Source organism: Camarhynchus parvulus, chromosome 15, assembly GCF_901933205.1.
Source record: "Camarhynchus parvulus chromosome 15, STF_HiC, whole genome shotgun sequence".
Classification (NCBI taxonomy): Eukaryota; Metazoa; Chordata; class Aves; order Passeriformes; family Thraupidae; genus Camarhynchus; species Camarhynchus parvulus.
In genome coordinates this window covers 12,127,297-12,149,449 of record NC_044585.1, presented here as the reverse complement: position 1 = coordinate 12,149,449, position 22,153 = coordinate 12,127,297, and the positions used below count along the sequence as shown (strand labels likewise).

The 22,153-nt window shown below is 55.7% G+C and overlaps 1 protein-coding gene across 16 annotated transcripts in view; it reads left to right on the top strand.

Annotated features, from left to right (window-relative positions):
- The window catches only part of NCOR2 (nuclear receptor corepressor 2), a 226,709-nt gene that overhangs the window by 150,358 nt on the left and 54,198 nt on the right, over nt 1-22,153 (top strand). For 14 of the 16 annotated variants that reach the window (XM_030959056.1, XM_030959054.1, XM_030959050.1 and 11 more), the window contains exons 13-16: nt 2,925-2,979; nt 5,112-5,210; nt 19,443-19,564; nt 20,419-20,591. In XM_030959056.1, the coding sequence (XP_030814916.1) occupies nt 2,925-2,979; nt 5,112-5,210; nt 19,443-19,564; nt 20,419-20,591 (449 nt within the window). The remainder of the gene's footprint in view (nt 1-2,924; nt 2,980-5,111; nt 5,211-19,442; nt 19,565-20,418; nt 20,592-22,153) is intronic. The other 2 variants (XM_030959051.1, XM_030959048.1) reach the window with 1 other exon arrangement.

The window sequence follows — 22,153 nt, the reverse complement described above, 5'->3', positions numbered from 1 at the left end:
TTCATGCTGTCCTTTGGGCACTGTGTATCCAGGGGATTTTTGGGGCTGTCAGCATCCAAGCCCCTTATGTAGACCCCCTCAGGCTGCAGCTTCCAGCTGGTGCCTGTCCCCCAGTGCTCCATCCTGCTGTCTGCAGGATTTGCCACCGGCTGCTGTTTCCATGGATGCGTTCCCACATCGCACACGTGCAGACTCTGGCTGTGTGCTTTCTCCTGTTTGCAAGCAGTGCTTGAGAACAGCTTGGCTCTATCAACTGAGATCACTTGGGGAGTCACTGGTTCCTTCCCTGGGTATCACTGTGCTGTCAGCCAAGATATGGGGGCTCAGCTTGGTCTCACATCCAGACTCCCCTGAATCCCATAGCCCAGCAGGGACCCAGGTGTGTTTGCATGGAGGACTGGAGTCTCCTTGGTGCCCCCAGTGTGCTGTGAAAACAGAGCTGGAGTTCAGCTTCCAGTGGGATGAGCTCTGCTGGAGCTCCTTGCTGTGGACCTGAGGGATATGGAGGTGCATGGATGCACCAGGACCATGTTGTCCTGAGCAGCAGCACCATTTACTCTCCTCTGGACAACCAGGGGATGGCTCAGGGATTTCCAGCCATGCTGGAAGCCTCTCTGCGTGCAGGATCCCTCCTCCTCCCCCTGCTTGTCAGGACTCCTGTTTGCAGCTGAAATAATTAATTGCCAAGATGGACCGAAAAAGAACAAAACAAGCAAACCGGCTCCAAGCCTTTGATAGAGGAGAATCCTCATTGCTAATTAGCCTTAAAATGTGCCACTCCAAACAGCCAGGCTTGCCACAAATGACGCAAAGGCTAATTACTTGGTCTCTAATGGCAGGGCTGTGCCTGGCTAATGGGGCTGGAGGAATCCACACCCAGTGTGTGCATCCTGCAGTGCACGGTGCATTCTGTGTCATCACTGGGGGTGATGCAGAGCTCGAGGCAGGAATACAGCAGGGTTTCAGGGCTCTCACAAAGCTCATTTGGAGAGATTGGTACTCAGGAGCTGTAAGGAGGGTGTAGGGAGCCCTGTCCCAGCTCTCCCCCAACCTGGCCTGCTGGTAGCCCAGCTGCCTGCTGTGCTGCAGCTTCTGGCCTGGGTTTTCAAGGTGGAGTTGTGTCATCTGGGATCATGACCTCAAGCTGGCCTCCTCCTGAGACCAGGAAAACTTGGTTCAACCTTTTGTTCAGCCCAGTTGGCAGGGCTCTTGGAGTAAACAGGCAGGCACTGCGAGGCTGTCAAGCTCCAGGTCTGAGCTATTTTAGCTGTCAGAACAGAACCACGAGGAAGAACCTGATTTGATTTGCTTCTGGGCAGGATTTCAGGTCTCTGCTGAGAGCCCATTGCTGGCCTACTCCCAGGGAAGCTGTGGTTTGCTGGTGAAGGAGCAGGGTGCTGTTCAGGCATCAAGGCTGTGTCGTGCTGGGCAATGGGAGAATGCAGCATCCATCTCTCATTATGGGGAGATGGCCTGGCCCACGAAAAGGAGTGGATTGTTATCTGCATTGCCTCAGCAGTGTGTTACCATCATTGAAAACTCTGTCCTGTGGTCAGCCCTGGGTTTGTGCTGTGTGCAGAGTGAGGAGCCAGCTCTGGCTCTGTGCCCTCACCCCAGATTGTCTGAGCAGCCTGTCTGGTTTGCTTTCTTCCTTTTTTTTTTTTTTTTGTCCCCCCTAGCATTTCTGGTTTCTTTTTTTTTGTTCTGGTGACCAGTTATGGTTACAGGGATCTTGTGGTGCCACCCAAACCATATGGGAGTTCTGCATCAACGTGGGTGACAACACCCATGTCCTGCTGCCATGGCTGGTCAGGCCCTCCCCGAGTTCAGCTCAGTGCCTTGGCTCCAAGTTTAGCATTGGGACACAGCAGCAAAAGCAGGAGAGAGCTGTGCCATTGCCCCAGGGGAGTCACTGGCAGGGCTGGAGACATGAGCTCCTCACCATGTCCTGCCCATGTTCCACCCACACCACAGCTCTCCCACCTTTTGCCTTGATCCATTTCCCCAGGGCACAGAGCTGTCATTTCCTGGGAGCTGGCAGAGGTGCACGTGCTGAACGTGGCTCTCCCTGCCTGCTCAGCTCCCCGGGGCAGAGCCTGTGCTGGTGGCCACCTCTCCTGGCACAAAGTCACCACTCCCTGGGCTGTCCGTGCTTTGGTTAACTGTGCTGCCAGCAGCAGCACTTCCTGCCAAGGGCTGCTGGCCCCCGGTGCTTCCACACCAGCCAGGCACAGGATTTGTTGGAGGAGGCATCTCTGCTAGGGGGACAGCTTCCCCTGAGCGGGCAGCGTACCCTCCCGGGCTGCCAGAGCCAGGGGGGAGCTTGCTGACAGCTCCTCCACTTGCTGGGCATGAGGTGGCGTTTGTCAGAGCTGCCGTGCCACTGGGGATCTCTTGAGCAGCTCAGCAATGTGGCGGCTCTGTACTTCCTCCCAGGGTTTGGGTTTCCCTTCCTGTCCTTTGCAGCTGCTCCCAAGAGCCCAGCAGGGCTTGGGATCCTGCTCAGTGCCAAGGCCACCCATGGCCATGATGTGGAGTGTGTTGGCAATTCCTCACCCTTTTCTTGCCAGATCCTGAGGCCTTGGCCAGGTGTCCCTGCCCTCTGTGCCTGCTCCTGGTACAGGCTTGAGTGGCCATGGGGTCGAGCAGGGTGATGAGCAGCTCTCCAGCACTTCCAGCCCCCCTTCTCTCTCCCACCCATGATGAACATTTCCACATCGAAGCTCCCAACCAGCCCAGCCCCACTGGGCTAAATTTAAAGTTCCTGTCTTTCTGGGAAGCTGAGCAGCAGACAAATATTTTCTCAAAGCCCAGAGTCCCTCTGGGAGCTGGCCTTGCTGCTCTGGGCACGCAGGGCATGGCAGCCCAGCTGTGAGGGGGTCAGAGCCAGCACCCACAGTAACCCTCTCCCTCTCGCTCTGCAGGTTCATGCAGCACCCGAAGAACTTCGGCCTGATCGCATCCTTCCTGGACAGGAAGGTAAGCCTGGCTCTAACCTCGATTGTGCTGCCTCTCCTGCCATCCCTCAGTGCTGGAGCTGCCAGCAGACTCTGAGCACCTGTGGGTGGTGGTGGCTCAGGCCCCGGGCAGGGTCCAGACGGGCTCCGTGCAGAGCAGGGCTGAGTCAGCTGCGGGAGCTCGGGAGGTGCGAACGCAGCCAGCCTGGCGCGGGGGCGGCGCAGCCACCCCGTCATCTGCCTGGAGCTGCTTCCCTGCTTCTCCCCGAGGCATTCTGCACCAGCCAGGCTGTCACACAGGGGGTGGGCACCCAGCTGCCCAGCACAAACTGGAGGGGTCTCTTTGTTCAGGGAGAGAGGGGTTTATGAGGGTGGACTGAGTCCCATTTCCTGCAGAATTCTGGTGGGTGTCCTGAAAGCACACACAGCTCCCCTTGGTGCTGGGAAGAGTTGTTCACAGGAACTGCCTGACCTTCCCAGACCTCGTGTGTTGTGCTGCTTGGACTTTTGTTTTCGCTGTTAATTGGGCTGATGGAAGAAAGGTTTGAGGAAAAGAAAGACCTGAGGGAGGAGTGAGTCTCTTGTCCCATTCTGAGCAAGGCCAGGTACCTTCCTACCTACAGGAAGACCTGACAGACCATATGGGGAGATCCTGGACAGACACAGCCTGAAAACACAGCTATGTCCATCACTTGAACACTCTCCTGAGCAAGAAACATTTGAAAGCTGCTGCTCCTCTGGTCCTTTCAGTTATTTGCATCCTCTGGCCACCTCATGCAGAGTTTCACATACACAGTGTCCACTCACTCTGAGGGAACCACTCTGCTCTCAGGGGGTGGCCTGCAGAGGTCACTTCCAGCCTAAATTATTCTCTGATTCCTCGTAACTCAGGCTGGGGAAATAATTTATAAGACCTTGACCTTCCTGTCCAAAGGAGCAAGGAAGGCCAGCAGCCCCCTCATGCTGCTGCTGTTGCTGTAAGATCCCAAGCTCCTCATCCTTTCGCACTCGATAAAGCCGAAAGTGGTGGGACTTGGATGATGCTCACAATCCAGTCTGTGTTCCAAGCTGTAAAATGTCTTCTAATTTTATTTGTACTCGTTTGTAAATCAGGCTGTAATTATGATACAGAACACATCCATTATCCTGTTGGAGAGAGATGCAAAGTATGGCTCAATGTAATGAATTAATAGATTTTTAAATTGCATTATAAAAAAATAGTGATCTTAGCCCTTGGAACAGATGACTGTAAGTTTTTGTGTTCGCGTGTGTGTGTGTATAATCAGGGCTAAATTAGAAAGAGATCCAATTAACACTTTAAAAGTTGCAATCTGTTTTTGCAAATGGTTCCACTCCTTGCAGAGGGATGGGGTGAGCACAGCCCCCGGGCACACACAGCTGCCCCAAGCTCCTGAGGACTCATGGCATGATGGATCTGTGGGATAATTTTTCTTCACGAAGCCACTGATCCTGAATGTGAAGGTGTAGCCCAAGGCTGGCGTTCAGGTGCCCACCCCGTTCAGCACAGGACTCCTCCCGGCCTGGCACACTTTGTGCTGTTTAGGAGCAGGATATGTGCTGGCTGTGACTCCTGGTTTTCCTGAGGTGTCCAGTCTGTGGTGCTGTTTGTGGAGCCAGCCCCGGGAGTTGGGCTGGCAGCTCCTGAGTGCTGGGATCTCACTTTGGGCACAGCGAAGGCGCGCGCGCTCGAGCCAGCAAGCTTAGCGGCTGGAAGTAACAGCAGCTGACAGTGCTGTGGCAGGTTGTGCCTCCTGTAACCTCACAGAGGCTGACAGGCAGCTCCTTCTTCTGCCTCTGCTTGCCACGGTCATCTGGGGTCAGCCCTGCTTTGCCTCCAGCACGGGGTGATCTCTGCTCAGCGCCCCATCTCCAGTCCCCCGCACGCCTGCGGGACCGCCCTATTCTGTCCTAGGAAGGGCTGAGCCTCTTTACTAGGACAGCACTGTCCCCTTCTCCAGCTGCACTGGGAGCCTTAGGGAGGGAGGTGTGTGAGGCTGTTGGGCTGCAGGTCCTCAGGAACAGCAGGAGACCTGGTGATGACCGGTTCTGAGCGCTGCTCCTGGAAGTCTGTGCCCCACCAGCAGCACACGAGGCCAGGACCTCCCGTTCCCTGACGTGCCCGTGTCATTGCAGACGGTGGCTGACTGTGTCCTCTATTACTACCTGACCAAGAAGAATGAGAATTACAAGAACCTCGTGAGGAGGAATTACCGGCGGCGCGGGAAGAGCCAGGTAAGGGCTGGAGGAGGGCGTGGAAGGCTCAGCTCATCTGTCAGGCTGGGCAAGGAGCTGCAGCACTTTGTCTGAGCCCCCCAAATGGTGCTTTGCCCCCTCCTCACATGGAGATACTGCTTGCAGGCTGTTGTGGGTTGTGTTTGTGCTCTTTCAGAACGTGCTGTTTAATGGCAGTTGGTGTTTGTCCATCCCCATGCCAAGGCTATGATGTCTTAAAAAAAACAAACAAATTGAAAATGCTTAAAAGAGGAGATGGAGTGACTGTGGAAAACCTGGCTGCGTGTCAGTAGCATGGGGTTCCCATGCAGCCTGAGCTCTGTGCAAGAATCAGGTGGGGTCTGTGTCTCTCATTGCTCTGGAGATGGCAGCTCAGGTGACAATGGTGACAGGGCTCCTGGGAGCTGGGTGGGGCTCCTGCCTTGCAGAGCCTGCCAGGGCTCTTCCTATAGGTAAAGATGTGGGAGGAAAATGACCTGGGTGGGAGTGACATCTGAGCAGAAGCATATAAATCAATCTGAAGTGCCAAAGGGTGTCCAAGATCCCCTTGGGGGTCTCCTGTGGGGCTGGCAGATGTGGCACTCAAGCTAGTGGAGACCTTTAAGCCTTTGTTTAAGGGCAGAGCAGATTCCAGGGCACCATGAGGTGCCTGGGGGCAGGTGACTGAGTCAACCCTTACCATTACCATGGCCAAGATACAAATCTAGACATGACCTTGGCATTGTTGCTGCTGATACCATGATACCCAGGAACAGATAAGTGCTAACCTTTTGGGAAGGTGCCTTATCCCCATGAATGCTTTCAGCCAGAGGCAGGTCCTGCTGGTGGATCCCCAGGTCCATGAAGTGAGTGATTGTTCATGTCACAAGGAGAGTGAGGCAACCACAAAGGGACTGTCTCTCCAGATAATGTGGGAATAAGGATGGAAAAACTGGCCTGGCCCGTGACACCACTGACATCAGCAGATCTTCACGCTGCATGGCCATAAAAAGCAGCACTTGGGCCTAGATCCTGATTGGGAAGCAGATAGGTAGCCCCGCTCCAATTTGATTTCTACAGCATTAAGACATCAGAATAGCTAGCACATGACAAATGTCGTGGACAGGGCCCAATTTTCCCTTCTTTTTTTTCAGAGACATTAGAGATGGATAAAGCCCTATTAGATGATCCAGTCCCTCTCCCAGCAAACACAGGGTGGTTCCCTCCAGTACATTTTTATAGTGTTTACCATGGTCTGTTTTGTTAGATCACAGCAACTAGAACATGAGGCCACATTTGTTTCTTGTTAGCGGTGGAGACATTTAGCACAGCTCATTCTGGTTTCAGTGTTAAATTGAGCAAATGTGGAGAGTGAGAGGCTTTGCTCTGCATCTGCCTACCTACCCCAGCAGCCACAGACCTGCCCATCCTGCACCCAGCAGGGACTGTTTGTGTTTTGGGGTTTGAAATTACCCAAAGCGTCGCTAGTTGCAGCATTTCCCACGATGCTTTAAAGCCACATGATCCAGCCTGAGCAGTGGGGACGTGTGCTGCCCTTTGGAGCCTCACTCAGTGCCAGCCTTTAGAAGCAGGGACTTGCTTCATCGCCTGCAGGACTGTTTTTGCAAGTAGGAATGGCACCAAAGGGAACAATTTGCACCTCCCCTGGAGCAGACCTCAGCCAGAACGTCGTTGATTTTGAAAGAGGAGCCCCCCTGAGTCTGGGAGGAAGCAGGGAATATTTCCCATTGCTGTTGGATGCTCAGGTGGAAGGTGGGATGTTCAGACAAGCTTTAAGAGCCAAGGACTGGCTGCATGATTCACAGTAGGAGAGAGGTGCAGAACAGCAGCTGCTGCATTCAGCCTGGAGCAGCTCTCCCACAGAGATCTTGGGGGGGTTTTGAAATTCACACTTTGTGCTGTGATACCTCCAGTATTTGCATCCTTTTCTTGCAAGACTGCATGAGGGGAGTGCTGGAAGAGCCCGTGTGCAGGCTTGGGAAGGGCCTGCTGCTGCAGAGAAAGGCTCTGCTGGGGAGAGACTCCTTTTAGGTGGCATTTTCAGGTGATAAAGGGATGAAGATGTTGTCAGATACTGGCTGGGATGGAGGGATGCTGCTGGTGGCATTTTGCTCTGTGAGTCTTTCCAGAAGCAGCTCAAATTCTGCCTGTGCTGCCGGAGTGCTCATTTGGGAGTAACCTGTCCCAAGGGCTCAGCCAGCACCCTGCTTGTTCCCAAGGGGTCCTGGATTGTTTGGAACCCTGTGCAGGTCCCTCATTCTGTTTTCCCTGTGGCCTGGTGAGGAGTGGGGACTGGGGAGCAGCAGCACGGGGCTGACGTGGCACTGCCAGCTCTGCCATTACCTGCCCAGTCTCAGCAGCCAGAGATGGCGACAGGATGAAGGACAGGGGACACACAGGGATGGGCAGTGTGCAGGGAGGAGACAGAATTGTGGACAGCCTTCCTGCTGCACATGGAGGCATGGCATCATGTTCCCAGCATTGCCCATGCTCTGAGCGCATACTTTCCTGCTGGTAAAGGTTCAAGTAGTTAAACACCAAAAGCTGAGCTTTAATTAATTTAGAGGAGGGGAGGAGAGGTTGGTTTTTTGTATCAGATGAGAGGAGAGCAGATGAGATCTGCTACAAAGAGCATTTCAAGTGGCTCTATGCTGCTTTCTTGCTCCTGTTCTCACAGAGAGGTTGGTGGTCTTATTTGCTGTTGGAGGCTGCAGGGAGCTTGAGAGCGAAGGGGAGATAATTACACAGAGAAAAAAGCTTCTCTGTGTCAAGACTATCTTTGTGGCCTACTTATTAAAAGTCCATTAAAAAATAAGAATCCCACTGCTCCCTGGCTGATGGTCCCCTGGCAGAGGATATTCCTCATAAAGCTGCTACTTACTGCTAAAAATCTCCTGCCAAGAGCAGGGACTTCACATGATTCCACTTCCAGTTTGTCAAAAACGGAGCAGCCGCCCACTCCGAGGCAGGATGCTCCAGCACTCCTCCTTGCATGGCACTGCTCAGTGGAAGTACCACATCCAGTGGGTCATGATGCGTGATATTGAGACTCCTGAGATTAAGTTATTTCTGAAATAGTCCTGTGTTTGTGTATGAAAAGACAATATAACCCTGTGAGGGGGGGAATTGATGGGAAGAGAAATAGCTTCCTTGTCGTTTCACACTGAAAAACAAAAAAAGAATTTGTGCCATGGTAAAACAGTCTGATCCAATAGTCAGTGTACAGTGATAAGCATAAATTTGCATGAGCTTGTAATGACAAACCCTTGTGTTGATGTGTCCATACAACTCAGGTCTGTGGCAGTTGCTCTTCAGGGTATTTCAGTGTCTCTCTATGAAACCTCTGCATTCTATAAGAGGGACACTGAAACTGACCACATGCTTCATTCTTTGGGGAGCTGTTTTGCTGGGCTGTGGGAGCACAAGTGTTGGGCTGAAACCGGGCTGGAAGGAAAGTGACTCTACTTCCACATAATTATTCCATTTGAAGTGTGAGATTTTTTATTCCAGAGTAAATTTGCATTGATTTTGGAGTAACATTGCCCTTGTGGTAGCGGAGCAGCTGCAGCGTGCCAGATACGCTTCCTGCCAGTGAATTCCTTGGGGGGGAAAAGCCATCATCTCCTACACACTGCAGTGATGGGCAGGTGGGCAACCATTCCACTGGGCAAAGGTGGAATGGATCAGTGTGTCAGCAGGAGGACAGTGGGTCAGTTTGTCAGTAGGGTCAGTCTGTTGGCAGTGGGATGATGGGTCAGTCTGTCGGTAGGGTCAGTCTGTTGGCAGGAGGATGGTGGGTCAGTTTGTCAGTAGGTTCAGTCTGTTGGCAGTGGGATGATGGGTCAGTCTGTTGGTAGGGTCAGTCTGTCGGTAGGGTCAGTCTGTCAGTAGGGTCAGTCTGTCGGTAGTGTCAGTCTGTTGGCAGGAGGATGGTGGGTCAGTTTGTCAGTAGGTTCAGTCTGTTGGCAGTGGGATGATGGGTCAGTCTGTTGGTAGGGTCAGTCGGCAGCAGGACCATGGGTCAGTCTGTCGGTAGGGTCAGTCTGTTGGCAGCAGGACCATGGGTCAGTCTGTCGATCGGCAGCAGGACCACGGGTCAGTCTGTCGGTAGGGTCAGTCTGTTGGCAGCAGGACCATGGGTCAGTCTGTCGGTCAGTAGCAGGACCGTGGGTCAGTCTGTCGGTAGGGTCAGTCTGTCGGCAGTGGGACCGTGGGTCAGTCTGTCGATCGGCAGCAGGACCACGGGTCAGTCTCTCGGGAGGGTCAGTCTGTTGGCAGCAGGACCATGGGTCAGTCTGTCGGTTGGCAGCAGGACCATGGGTCAGTCTGTCGGTCGGTAGCAGGACCGTGGGTCAGCCTGTCGGTTGGTAGCAGGACCGTGGGTCAGTCTGTCGGCAGCAGGACCATGGGCAGCTGGAGGAGCCGCCTGCCCGCCCTGGGGATGACTCAGAGGGGGATGAAGTCATGATGGAGGGACGCAGCCGCCGGACAGAGCGTCACGCCAGCCCCTCGCAGCGCTGTCAGACGTTCCCTGGCCAGCCGTGTGTCAGCGCCGACACTTTCGAGGACTCACTCGTGGCCCCGGGGGAGTGGAGCTGCCCGGACCCCCCTTCCTCGCCGAGAGCGGTGCCAGAGCCGTGCCGGCAGGGCGGGGACCCACGGTGTGACCTGGCCGGGCCCCTGCGGTCCCCTGCCAGCCCCGACAGCCTTTCCCAGGCCCACCCTCTTCCCTGTCCCCTGCCAAAACCCAAATCGAATTATCCGTCCCGCCGTCTGTCCCGCCCTCCCCAAACACAAACCATTCCCCTCACCAACGAGGATAAACAGCCCCAACCCAGATTTTTGTAAGCAGCCCGCTTACTTTTTTGGCAGAAGCACCGTCCCAGCAGGATCTGGCCAGGTTTGATATCACATGGGTCCTGGAGCATTAGGAAAAACCTGGCCAAGCAGGTTTCCCTGGCCACCAGCAGCCCTGTCACAGTAGCAGGGGCTGGCAGGGTTTGGGATTCCAAATAGTGCCTGCCCACGGCTCCAGGGCTCCCTGCACCCCATCCCCAGTGCAGGAGCACATCTCCTGCCATGCTCCAGCCTTGCCATGCCAGTGCCTCTCCTCCCTCCCCAGGGATCAGATCCAGAGCTCAGCAAACTGTTCTAACTCTGTAAATTGTGCAAGTGCTCCCACTCCAGTAACCACAGCAGCTAATGAGAGGGATGATCCTTGTTTCTGGGAACCATTTGATCTTCATCAGTCCAGGGAGCAGCTCCTCATTAGTGATAAAGGGTTTGACAACTTCTCTTCCAGACTCAGGGATATACTTGTCACAAAATCCTGGTTTAATCATGAAGCACATCATACAGACGCAGCCCTGGATGTGGCCAGTGAACTTTGTGCCACAAATACCAAGAAATTATTCTGCAGGCACTTAAAGCTGTGCTGACTGGAGCATTGTATCTAAAGCAGCACTGAAATGATCTGTGGATGAGCAGGGGCGGTCTCTGAGGGAGGTTGCCTGGTTGGGAATGATGCCAGGGATGTCAGTACTGGGGCATGGGTTCATCTTCTGCCAGTGGAATGTCACTGCTGGGATGTGAAAGGGCTTGAATTTGGCTCATTTTCTGGACAAATCTGCAGTGTGACAGGGCTGGTGATGGTCCAGGAAATCAGGCTGAGGCTACAGGACCGATGAGAAGTGAATTTGGTCAGACCCTGTGGTCCTGGTCGTGCTCAAGTGTGGCCTCATAGGAAGAAACATCTTACAGAGTGCTTGTCCCCTGGTGCTCAGTGCAGGCTGTCACTCTTTAAACCTGTGGTCACCAGGGAGGTTTATGTTGGGATGCCTGCCCAGCAGGTGGATGAGGTGTGACACACAGGTGATGCTCAAGTTCAGATTAATTCTGTAATCCCTCCTTGGCACCTGTTCTTTCATTCTGGACTCCTGTTGCTCCCCAGGGTGTGCCCTGTAAGGTCCATTGTGCCTGTTCCCCCATCACAAGGGTGCAGCAGCCTTCCTGCAGCCTTGCTGCCCCTCCAGGCAGCACAATCGGGCAAACACAATGGAAACTTGCATTCCTGAAATCCCAGCTGCAGTTTTGGGGGTGATTTAATGAGAACGACATGGCCATATTTGGGAAAAGAATCAGAGGATGCATTGCCACAGGAGGGTGGCTGCTTGGTCCCCAGGTCCCCGTGTGGGCTGGTGACAGTGAGGGACAGCAGGGAGGGTTGTGGGCTCAGAGCAGGGACAGGCATCAGCAGGCAGGGACACACAGCCGCTGGCACAGGCTGCTGATGGACCCTTTGGCCCTCACAGCTGGGCTCTTCAGAGCTGCTTGATCACATCTGCAGGCAGCAGTAACAAAAGAGTCCCTTGGGTGAGGTGACCCCCCTTCCAGCTGGCCCCCAGGTTTGGGCTGGTGTTTCTCCAGCAGCAGGTGGATGAATCCTTGCAGAGAGAGCTCCTCCACACCCCTGCCCACGTGAGTACTTCTGGGGCAGGGTTTGGGATCCAGGCTGGGCTTTGCTGATCCCAGTGAGGGACCTGCAACGTCTTCACTGCAGGACACAGGAGCGGTTGGATTTTGAGATGAGTTGTTTTATCTGTTGTTGTGATCCAGGGTTGACTAGGAATGGATGGAAATAGGTCGTGTCATTGCTAAATTGCTTCCTGAAGCAGCACAGCTGAAAATCCCAGAAATCTGCTTCTGCAAGGATACAGGGCTTGCTTTGCCCTGGTTGTTTGTGGTGTGTGTGGATGTTGCTCTGCATCCCACAAACTGCTGACCTGGCACCTTCCTCTGTTGGCAGGGCTTGGAGAGGGGTCGGCGTGTGGCTGGGGGGTGGTGAGCAGGGGGAAGCAGGGCAAAGCAAACCACAGGGAAGAGAAAACACGTGTTCCTTGCCTGGGACAGAGCGGGGGCTCATCTCCACTGCTTCCAAACACTGTGCTCTCTCTTCCCTTCGGGTCATTTTTCCCTTCACAAGCAATCAAATCACTGTTTTAAAAACTCAGCAGCGACCCAGAAAAGAAACATTTCCTCTTATGGAAAAGCCCTCAGTGGTGCAAGGAAGTATCTGGTGAGCAGGGTCCTGTAAAAATCACTCCAGTGCTTCCAGTGGTATCACAGAGTGAGCAGTGGGAGGGCAGCAGTGCCAGCGGTGCTGGGCTGAGCCACACAGGGCCCTGCCTGGACGGTTTCTGTGCCCAGCGAGCTCCCAGTGCTGCCCAAGATGAGCCCACACTCGGGTGAGTGCATTTGGGCATGCTTGTCCTGTGGTCTGGCAAGTGATGCAGGGTCCAGCATGACTCCAGTCCCATTGCCAGCCCCTCTCCTTACCCCTGACGTGCTGCCTGCCCCCGGGACCCTGCTTGCTCCAGGACCAGCAGCCTGGGAGATGGCACAGGGCTCTCCCATGGCATGGTAGGGCAGCCTGGCTGCAGCTGTGAGTGCTTTGCTGCTGGCACTGGCCGTGTTTTGTGGCCCGTGGTGCCCGAGAGCTGTGCTGTTGCATGTGCACAGGGCCTGTCCACGTCTCCTGGGACACTGGGTGGGCACAGCCTCGGTGTTCTCCATCCCTGCCATGTGCTGACTGTGTTGCAGAGGTGGCTGTTTGCTGCTAGAGGAGCAGCCCAGCTCAGAGCTGTCACAGTTTGAGCCACACCGAGTGATCCCCATGCTCTCTATCATTCTTATGAAATCTGAGCCTGGCCCTTTGATTTTTTTTTTTTTGACTTGCTTCCACAGCCAACAGCATCAAACCCAGCCCTGGGACACAAGCAATCAAAGCTGTGTTGCCGGCAGACATTCCTCTTCCTCCCGTTGTTGTTTTGGCAGGGCTTGTTTTGCTTTGTGGTTTCTCCCAGGAGCGGAGGGTGCCGCGCGCGGCCGTGAGAAGCCAGGCTGCGTGGCCGTGGGTGGCAGCCAGCCCCGAGGCCTTCCAGACCACTGCAGCAGGGGCTCCAGGCCCTGCCAGTCGGTTTCATGACACACAAATGTATTTCTGAGCCATCCTCCCCGTGCTGTGCATCCAGCCTGCCTCAGGAGTGGTGGGGACATGTGGGGAGCAGTGCTTGCAGTGGCTGTGCAGAATCAAACCTCAGAGGTGGGTGCTTCTGCCTCTGATGTGGCATTGGCAAGGAAGGAAACTCCATGGGCACTTTGAGTGCCTGGGCATTGTGGTGGCTAACAGGGAGGCTGGTGCTGAGGGTGCTCTGTGGCCAAGTCCCTGCCCTGGCTCTCACTGATATGACCTGCCAGAGGCAGAGCTTGAAAGCAGGTGGAAAGACAGATGTAGGTGGCAGAGAGGATAGGAATAGGCAGCCCTATTCCTGGCAAAGATGCCCTGCAGAGAATCTGTGGGGCTGGGGATGGGGATAAGAGCCAAGTGCCAAGTCCTGCTGGCTGTGCTGCACAGAGCATGGAGCATCCTGCCCCGTGGTGCCAGTTCTGGACCCTGTGGGATGTTCAGGGTGATGCCAGCAGGCAGCCATGCGTGCCCACAGCCATGGCAGCTGTGCTGGGGCTCCTGGAGAAGCAGCAAAGCAAACCCCAGGCGTTCCTGGCCAGCGTAGCGTTGGCCTTTTGTCTTCAGCTTATCTCGAGCTGGTTTTAATTTGCAACTCCCTGATTGCGTGCAATGACCTTGGCCTGAGCCTGCTCTGCAGCTGAGTGCCCCAGAGAACATCATAAATGCCATTGATCTGAAGTCACACGCCGGAGGAGTGAAGAGCTGGTGCCCTGCACGTGGGAGAGGCGGCACAGCCGAGTGGGTGCTCCCAGCTGCCAGAGGGTATGGGGCTCACACTGGTGGGATGCAGCTCCCTCCAAAGTCCCTGTCAAGACAGACTCTGGTGTGACATGCTGGGGAGAGGGTTGGCACAAGTCCCTGCGCTGCCGCAGTGAGACTGTGGCAAGGGTGCAGAGCCGCTTTAAACAAAACCCGGAGCTCGCTGCCTGCAGTAGCTGGGAATGAGCTTGAGTGGCACCAAAACCGTGTGCCTTGCAGCTCAGCCTGGCGTGCACAGCTCCCTCTGCACCAGGGTGCACAGCCTTGCTCCCCCCTGATTTAAGGAACAAACAGGAGCTGGTGGTTCCATCTCCTGTAAGAGCCCAGGGCACTGTAATGATGGCAGGGGACGTGATGCATCTGCTGACAACCAAATGGCATCCCCCATGCGGCCAATCTGGCCTTGAAAGCTGGTGTGGGAGAGAGGAGATGCCAGCCCCAGGGGCACTTGGGCTCTGGGACAGGCTCTCTCTCAGTGCCACCACCATGACCTGGTTCCCCACTAGCAAATGTAGCAGCAAGTGGTGTAGTTGGGGTGGCAGGAGCTGGGAGTTCTGATTCAGGAACTGGACTGCCAGGGATGAGCTCATCCCTGCTGGCAAAAGTGATGTTTTGGTGCATGTTTTGAGGGTGCTGTGGCACAAGGAGTGAGGGGGAGGCCGGGGGAGGGTGTGGGTGCCTCAGCTGCAAGGTGCACAGTCCAGTGGTTAACGCTGGGATGTCCTGTGGGCTACAAGGGAGGTCCCCTGTTCCTGGTCCCTTGCCACAGCCTGGGGCATCTCGCCACAAAGGGGATGGGGAAGGCAGCGGCGGTCGTTTTCCGGAGGCTTGCAAGTTTGGAAAATAAATAGCCCTGCACTGTAGGTTAAGCTTGGCATCCTGGCGGATTAATCACGCAGGCTGCAGCCAGCACTGAGAGCCCCGGTGACGAGAGCTGTGGTTTATAGATGATGATTCATCGCTCGACTTAGAGCGACCACGTTATTCCAGCAGATTGCAAAATCATAAGAGGAATGTTGTGGTTAGTTTACGGCTTAACTATGCAAATCGTCAGGAAGCCTTCAGAGCCGAAGAACGTAAGGCACAGCGCGCCCGGATGGCTGGGCGGTGAGCAGGGGCCGGGAGCTGCCCATGGGGCTGTCGGGGACCGGCCGCTCGCGGGAGCCGGGGAGCGGGGAGGTGAGTGATGAGGGATTTGGGGGCGATGAGGGGCCGGAGCTCCCGGGGAGCGTGCGAGCGGGGCGCTTCGGAGGCGCTGCCGGCTGCCGAGGGCTTTCTGGCCGCTTTCGCCGTCTCTGTGCCACCGGCTCAGGCGTCTCCGGCGGGGCTGGGGAGGGCCAAGGTGGGGAGCTGCTTCCCCCACCTCCTCCTGCCCTCCGTCCCGCTTCCAGGAGCAGGCAGTGCCTCGGCAGAGGAAGTAAACAGAGTGGGAGGAGCTGCACCTCTTCCTCGCCAGGGCTTTCTCGCAGCGAGTCCCGCGGCGAGCGGGTCCGTTCTCAGCAGGGTCAGCCCGTCCGTGCCCGGCTCCTACCTGGAAGCCGCCGCGCCCCGAAAGTGCGCTTGGAGACGAAGCTTTGTGGTGGCGGAGCTGGCGGTGCCGTGCCCGGAGCAGCCGGGCGGGCCGTGCCAGGCGAGCGGGAGCCGGGCGCTGCGGGAGCCCATGCGTGCCTGCGGCGGGCCCCGGGCCCGGAACGCGCCGTTCCCGGGAGAGCTGGCAGCGCTCTGCGCCGCCCCAGCTGCTCCGGGCCCGGCGGGACCGCGGGGCAGAGGTGAGCAGGTGTTTGTAATTACCGAGCTGCTCGGGCCGCAGCGCAGCGAGCGGAGGAGGCCGCCTGTCCCCCCGGACTCGGGGCAGGGTCGGCCTCTCGCTCACGCGTCCCGCGTCCGATTTTGTCCCGGGGCCTTTTTAAATAAACAGGATGCGTCGGCAGCAAAAACAAGCAGCAGCGATGCTGAGGCGGAGGAAGGGCGGTCCGGGGTTAGAGCGTCAGACCTGGGAGGGAGGGCCAGCCCTGCCCTCTGCCACAGGCATCTTCCCTGGCCTCGGGCACATCCCTTCGCCCTCTTGTGCAAGGTGGGCAGCACGTACCTGGTATACCTCTGGGAAGTGGCGTGCCTCATCCCCAGGATGGCAGAGATGTAGGTGGAGAGAGGTTTAAGTTTGAGCTAGCCGGGAGCTGAGCAGTTTTGGTGCCGGCCTTTGGGGGTTCCGCTAAGGGCTGACCCACCTGCCAGTCCACCTCTAGCCTGGGCGGTGTGAATCACAGGGAAACATCAGCTGGTAATTGGGGAAGCATTTCCTGGCCCGTCACGCTTTGGGATGGCGTCCCGTCCCTTGAATCATCCAGAGCTGGTCCGTGTCCAGCACTAAGAATAGCCTCCCCACACACGGCGGGGGCAGCGCGCCGGGGGGGGACCAGCCAGCTCCCGGCGCTGCCTTCCCACCTCTGTGCCATGGCATGGGCCAGTTCCAGTGCCGGTCTGAGGTTTGGGGTGGAGCACAGGGCGAGGATGGGCTGGGGCAGCTGCCGTGGTCCATCACTGGGGGATGGTCCCGTCTGTGTGTGCCATTTGTGGCTGAGCTCTGAAATGGCCTCGTTCAGCACCCCGGGGTCCCTGCTCCCCACCCAGGGCTGGGTGCTCTGTACAGCCCCCCAGCTTCCAGCCCAGCAGGTACCCCTGGGTGTGATGTAAGGGGGATGTTCATGAGCAGAGGCGTTTCCTGGGGAGTTTGGCAGGTGCCCTGCTCTGCAGCCAAGCTCTAGTACAGGAGATAAGCCATCACTGTGGGCTTGCCAGGGTTCAGATCAGCATTTGGCTGGGAGCCTTTCCTCAGAGGAGGACATGAGCACAGCCTTGGGTGGAGCTGGGTCAGTTTTCCCACCGTGGCCTGATGGTGATGATGCTGCCCATTTTATATATTTCACCTGGCTGGCAGGTGAGACCTGTCCTGTCTGTCCTGCTGGGTGCAGGGTGCTCATCCCCCCTGGCTCTCGCTCCTGGCATCGGGCACCCGACCGTGGCCACAGCAGGGCAATCACTAGAGGGCAACCTTGGATTGAGATGTGCCTCTGCACTGGGAGAAACCTTGATTGGATGTCCTGCCAGGCTGGGCTTGAAACGTTCGGGAGGAGAGGGATGTGCAGTGGCCCACTGAAGCCAGCCCGGTGGGGTTTGCCCATCCTGATCATACCAAAGCTTGGCAGATGCCTCTGCAGGGGAGCACCCGTGTTGCTGCATGAGCCACCAAGGCCACTCTCATCTCTCCCTGCCTTCCTGCTCCTGTGTTTGCAGGCTGGTACAGGGAGCTCCTTGGCATCACTGCCATTCCATGGGGAAAAGCTGTGATGGCTGCCCAGGCTGGCAGCCCCTAGTTCAGACAAGTGTAGAGACAGGATAAGATGATGTTGAACCTTTCTTTGATGCTCACTCCAGCCTGAAGCTGGGCCAGGTACTCATGTGGTCACGGCCGAGTTTAAATCTGAAGGAGAGCTGGGATTTCTGGGTTGCAGGATTTCCCCATCCCTCAAAAGAAAATATTTGCAGTTGCTTGAAGAAATACTGGGAAACTCACATGGGCTCCCCTCCCTTGCCAAAGCCTTTGGTGAGGGGAATGCAGGTGGGTGGTGGTGGCCAGGGCTGGGGCAGAGCCTGTCCTGCTGCCTGCCCAGCCCTTGGAGGTCACAGCCCTCACCTCAGGGTGTCAGTCTGGGCTGAACCCGCGCTCAGGGTTCACCACAGAGTGACTCAGAGTCAGGGAGTTCAGGGCAGTGCTGGGGAAATGCACATGATGGATGCCCTTTGCCCCTCTGCAGCCAGTGCAGGCTTCCCCACCTTGTGTTCCAGCTTGTCCTCTGCCCTCCTGCTCCCCCAGTTCGGGGGCTGACAGGGGCAGTGCCCAGTAACTGGGATGACACTTCCCTTGGTCACTTGCTGCATGAGACAGCCCATTGCCCAAGCCTTAGTGATCTGTGGACTTGGGAAAATCAAAAGCAACCGAGTGCTCATCCCAACTGTTCCCTGACTCCCTCTCCCCTGGGAGCTGCCAGCCTTGCATCCCACGGAGCAATTCCCAGAGCAGCAGGAGTGTGAGCTGATGCATTGCAGTTGTGTTCTGCACGTGTGCAGAGGTGCTCCAGGGGCTGGCCAAGCGTGCCAGGATCCTGATGGCACAGCTGCCTCCCCCTGTACAAGGAGGAACTGAAACTCAGTGGGGTTTCAGTGATGGCTGTGCATGGGTTTTAAGGAATTTTGTTCAACCAGGCCCTGAAGGAATCAGCAGTTTTCTCGTTAAACTGCTCCATTTGACAGCTCCACGCTTCTGATTTTAGCACGAGCCCATGGGGTCAAAGAGCTCTGCTTGCACCCAGTGCTGCTGCTGCAGGATGCCCATGTTTGAAGCAGCCTCCCAGTTCTGCAGAGTGGGATCAGGCCAGTCCTGCTGGCTCAAGGGGTGTGAGGACACCTCATCAGTACTTGCTGTATGGCTGTGTGCCAGCCAGACCAGCCACCTTCTGCTGATAAATCCATTTTAAGGCAATTTTACTCCCCATTACATCACCAAAGCCTTTCCCAAGGGGGTGGTAGAAGCCCTGCAGGCTGGGCAGGGGCCGGGTGAGCCCGGGTGGGTTTCCTGGAGCAAGCAGCCTTGCATTAGCCAGGAGCAGGATGGTTTAATAAATCATTTCCGTCTCTAATTTCTACTTCTCTATTCAACGCCTCTCGTTTGCTGGTCACCAGAGGGAAGGGAGGTCAGGGGAACCAGGCCTCCCCAGCAACCTCCTTCCTGCAGCTGTTGAAACAAAATCCAGAACTATAATAATCACTGTGTCCCTCCCTGGGGTACCACGGTGCCTTTGGCCTGAGCAGCAGCAGCGTTGTGGTGGTTGGGCTCTGCTGAAGGGGCCAGGTGGTAAAGAGAGGGCAGAGAGGGCACCTTCCCTGCTTGGTGCTGCACAGCCACAAACATTCCCCATGGGCTGTGTCAGGTACCTGGGAAAAGATCAGAAGTGTTGATATTGCTGAGCCTCGGGGTGTCACTGGTGCCCTGTCTCCTTCATGCTCCAGCAAAATGCATCCACTGGCTGCAGATCACCAAGCCAGAACAGGAGGGTAGTTCTCACCTCCCTGCCTTACCCCCACATCAGATCCTTGCTTGTTGCCTGACCCCAGGGGAGCAGCTGGGGCTGTCCCACTGCCTAGAATAGGAGGCAGAGTGCAGCTGCCATGCCTGATCCTGAGCTACCTCTGATCTCCCTGGAAAGGAGATCTCCCGGCCCCTGTGGCCTCCAGCAGTGCCCTGCCTGCACCCTCTGCCTGCAGCTCTTTCCTCTTGGCCACTTGCCCCCAGCATTGTTTCACAGACGTTGTTTGGGTTGGCCCAGGTGCTGCCCCGTGTCCGCCTCAGCACTCAGGGCTTGGTTTATTTTATGTCCTTTGTTTTGCAGCAGCAGCAAATGCCCCGGAGCAGCCAAGAAGAGAAAGATGAAAAAGAGAAAGAAAAAGAGAAGGAGGGAGAGAAGGAGGAAGACAAGCAGGAAACAGAAAATGACAAAGAAGAACTGACAAAGTAAGGACAGCCCTCCTTGCCTGGCTCCAGTGGGCTGGGGGTGCACTGGTGGAATGTGGTGATGGGATGCAGCACAGTCCAGGGCTGCCTGACCCCGTGCAGGACTGTGTGTGCCCACCTCACCTCCTCTGCAGGGAGCGAAAGGCAGATCCTCCTCCTCATTCCTCTTCCCCGCTGCTCCCAAACTGCGAAAGCAGCACGATATGGGGGTTTTTTATATCAACCCAATCAATCTGCAAAGCTCCTGCGGTCCTCCAGCTTGTTCTGTTGTTACGAGAGCCTCTGGGAGCCGGAGGAGCAATCCGGGGGCAGCGGAGCGTGGCACTTCACTTTTGGTGTTATTGATGTCACCGTGAGCACTCCCAGATGAAGAGCTCCAGCCAGCCCTGCCTCCCTCACACCGAGCATCAGCGCCGTGGCAGGGGAAGGTTGGCACGCAGACCGCTCGCTATCTGTAATGGGCTTAATACTTGGTTTAAAAGAACATCTGGCTTCATTATATCTAGGCTGCAAAGACATTTACCAGCAGGTCCCTTTCAGGAAGATAAATGAGGAGGAGGCAGGGATGAATTTGAATGGTCTGGTATTAAACCTGTCTCCGTCAGGTCTCTGCGTGCACTTGGTGGTGGAGCTGCAGCCAGCTGCAGAAAGAAAACCCCACCACAAATCACCCCACTGCCAATCCCAGCCAGGAAAAGAGCCTGCGTCTGCAAAAAAACTGCAGACCTGCCCCCCTAAAAAACCAACAACAAAAAGAAAAATCCCCACACATGTGCAGAGAAATAATTGCTTGACCTAAAAATCAGACCAACCAAACAACATTTTTTTTTTCCCTTCTCTCCCTGTTTTTGCAGGGACAAGAACGACGACACGTCCGGAGAAGACAACGATGAGAAGGAAACGGTCACGTCCAAGGGCCGCAAAACCGCCAACAGCCAGGGCCGGCGCAAGGGCCGCATCACCCGCTCCATGGCCAACGAGGCCAACAACGAGGAGGCAGCCACGCCACAGCAGAGCGCCGAGCTGGGTACGTGCCAGGGGACATGGGGACCCTGCCCTGGGCTGGGCTTTTGGGGTATCCATTGTGCTGGGATGGGATGTCAGCCTGCTCTGCTCCCTGCCTGCAGAAGAGGGGTTTCCTTTGTGAAATGCTTCTTCTTTCTGGGGAGTAGCAATGATGTTTGTCTCTGTCACGTGAATTACTCAGTGTGGTTCACCAGGATAAGTGGGGCATTTGCGAGCCCGGGCTTTCCTGGCTGAGTGTTCATGCGTTTTATGGCCTCAGAGGGAAAGTGTTGCAAAAGAGAAAAAGGGAAGCCTTCAGTTTTAGCAGTGCTTTGGCAAAGTTTTGTCCCTCCTTCACTTGGAGCTGACTCCCTTTGCAGCTACTCCAGCTTCCCAGTCCCCTCAACCTCTGCATGGGACCCTGCTCTGCCCTCCCAGGCTTGCCTGGGTATCTGCCACTTCTCCTACCTGCTCTGTTTTCAAATTTGTCTGGAGCCTGAGCAATTGCAGCCTGTGGCATCTGCTCCTCCTTGGCCTTGGGCATTGGGCTGGTCCATTTCCATCCATGCCTGATACAGCAAAGGGTGCTGCCTGTACCGTGGCATCCAGGCACTGCACCAGCCCACAGCGTGGCCATAGCCCTGCCACGTTGCCATGCTGGCCTTGGGCTAGATGGGAATTGTGGCAGCATCCACAGCCCCACACTGGGCACATCTGCCTCTGGCACCTGCAGCATCACTAGTTGCCACCCCAGGGAGCAGGCTCAGGTATTGACTTACAGAAGCCGATGCATCGAGGAATTTGGCTGATTTTCCTCTATTTTCTACTCTGTCAAAGTCCAGAATTATTGCTGTGCTACCTAAGACAGGTAAAAATAAAAGCAGGGTGACTCCTCTCGGATTCCTTGCTCTGCAGTTTCTTGCTTGTGCTGTTCCATGTGCCATAAATCACGCGGAGGTGTTTCGCCTCCCTGTTCTCTGCTGACAACTGGCTGAAGCCTTGATTGCGAGCGCTCTGTTTTCATACAGGCGATATAAATAGTCCCCAGCACAACAGAGCCCTGCTCTCTCCCTCCAACTTGTTCAGCAGTGCTGCAGAGAAGCAGCAGATAATGCCAGTAACTTAGATGGGATTTTTTATCCTGGTATCTCAGAGTCCTTGATAAACTTCACTGCGAACACAGAGGAAAGCCTTTAGACCATGTTAAATTGGGAAAAAGGAATGGATCAATTCCAGTGACATATCTGAGCAATTGATTTCACTTTATGTCTCTCCAATAGCGCTTTAATTTAGGTTGGCTAAGAAAGTTATTGCATTTTAAATACCAATTGAACATTAAAAACCAGCACAAAACCGTATTGTGGTTTAACTGCAGCGTGCCGGAGCTCCCCGTGGGCATCTGTTTCATAACTGCACAACCTCAGGCGATGCCATTAATCAAACCAAACGGGCCATTTCTGTGACATTTCTGTACCATACAATAACAGCCATCACCAGCTGAGCCAAGGGCCTGCACGGCGTTGGGGACACTCGCTTTTACGTAAACGAGCGCTGTGGCCCTGGCCGTGCCTGCTGCCAGGGGGA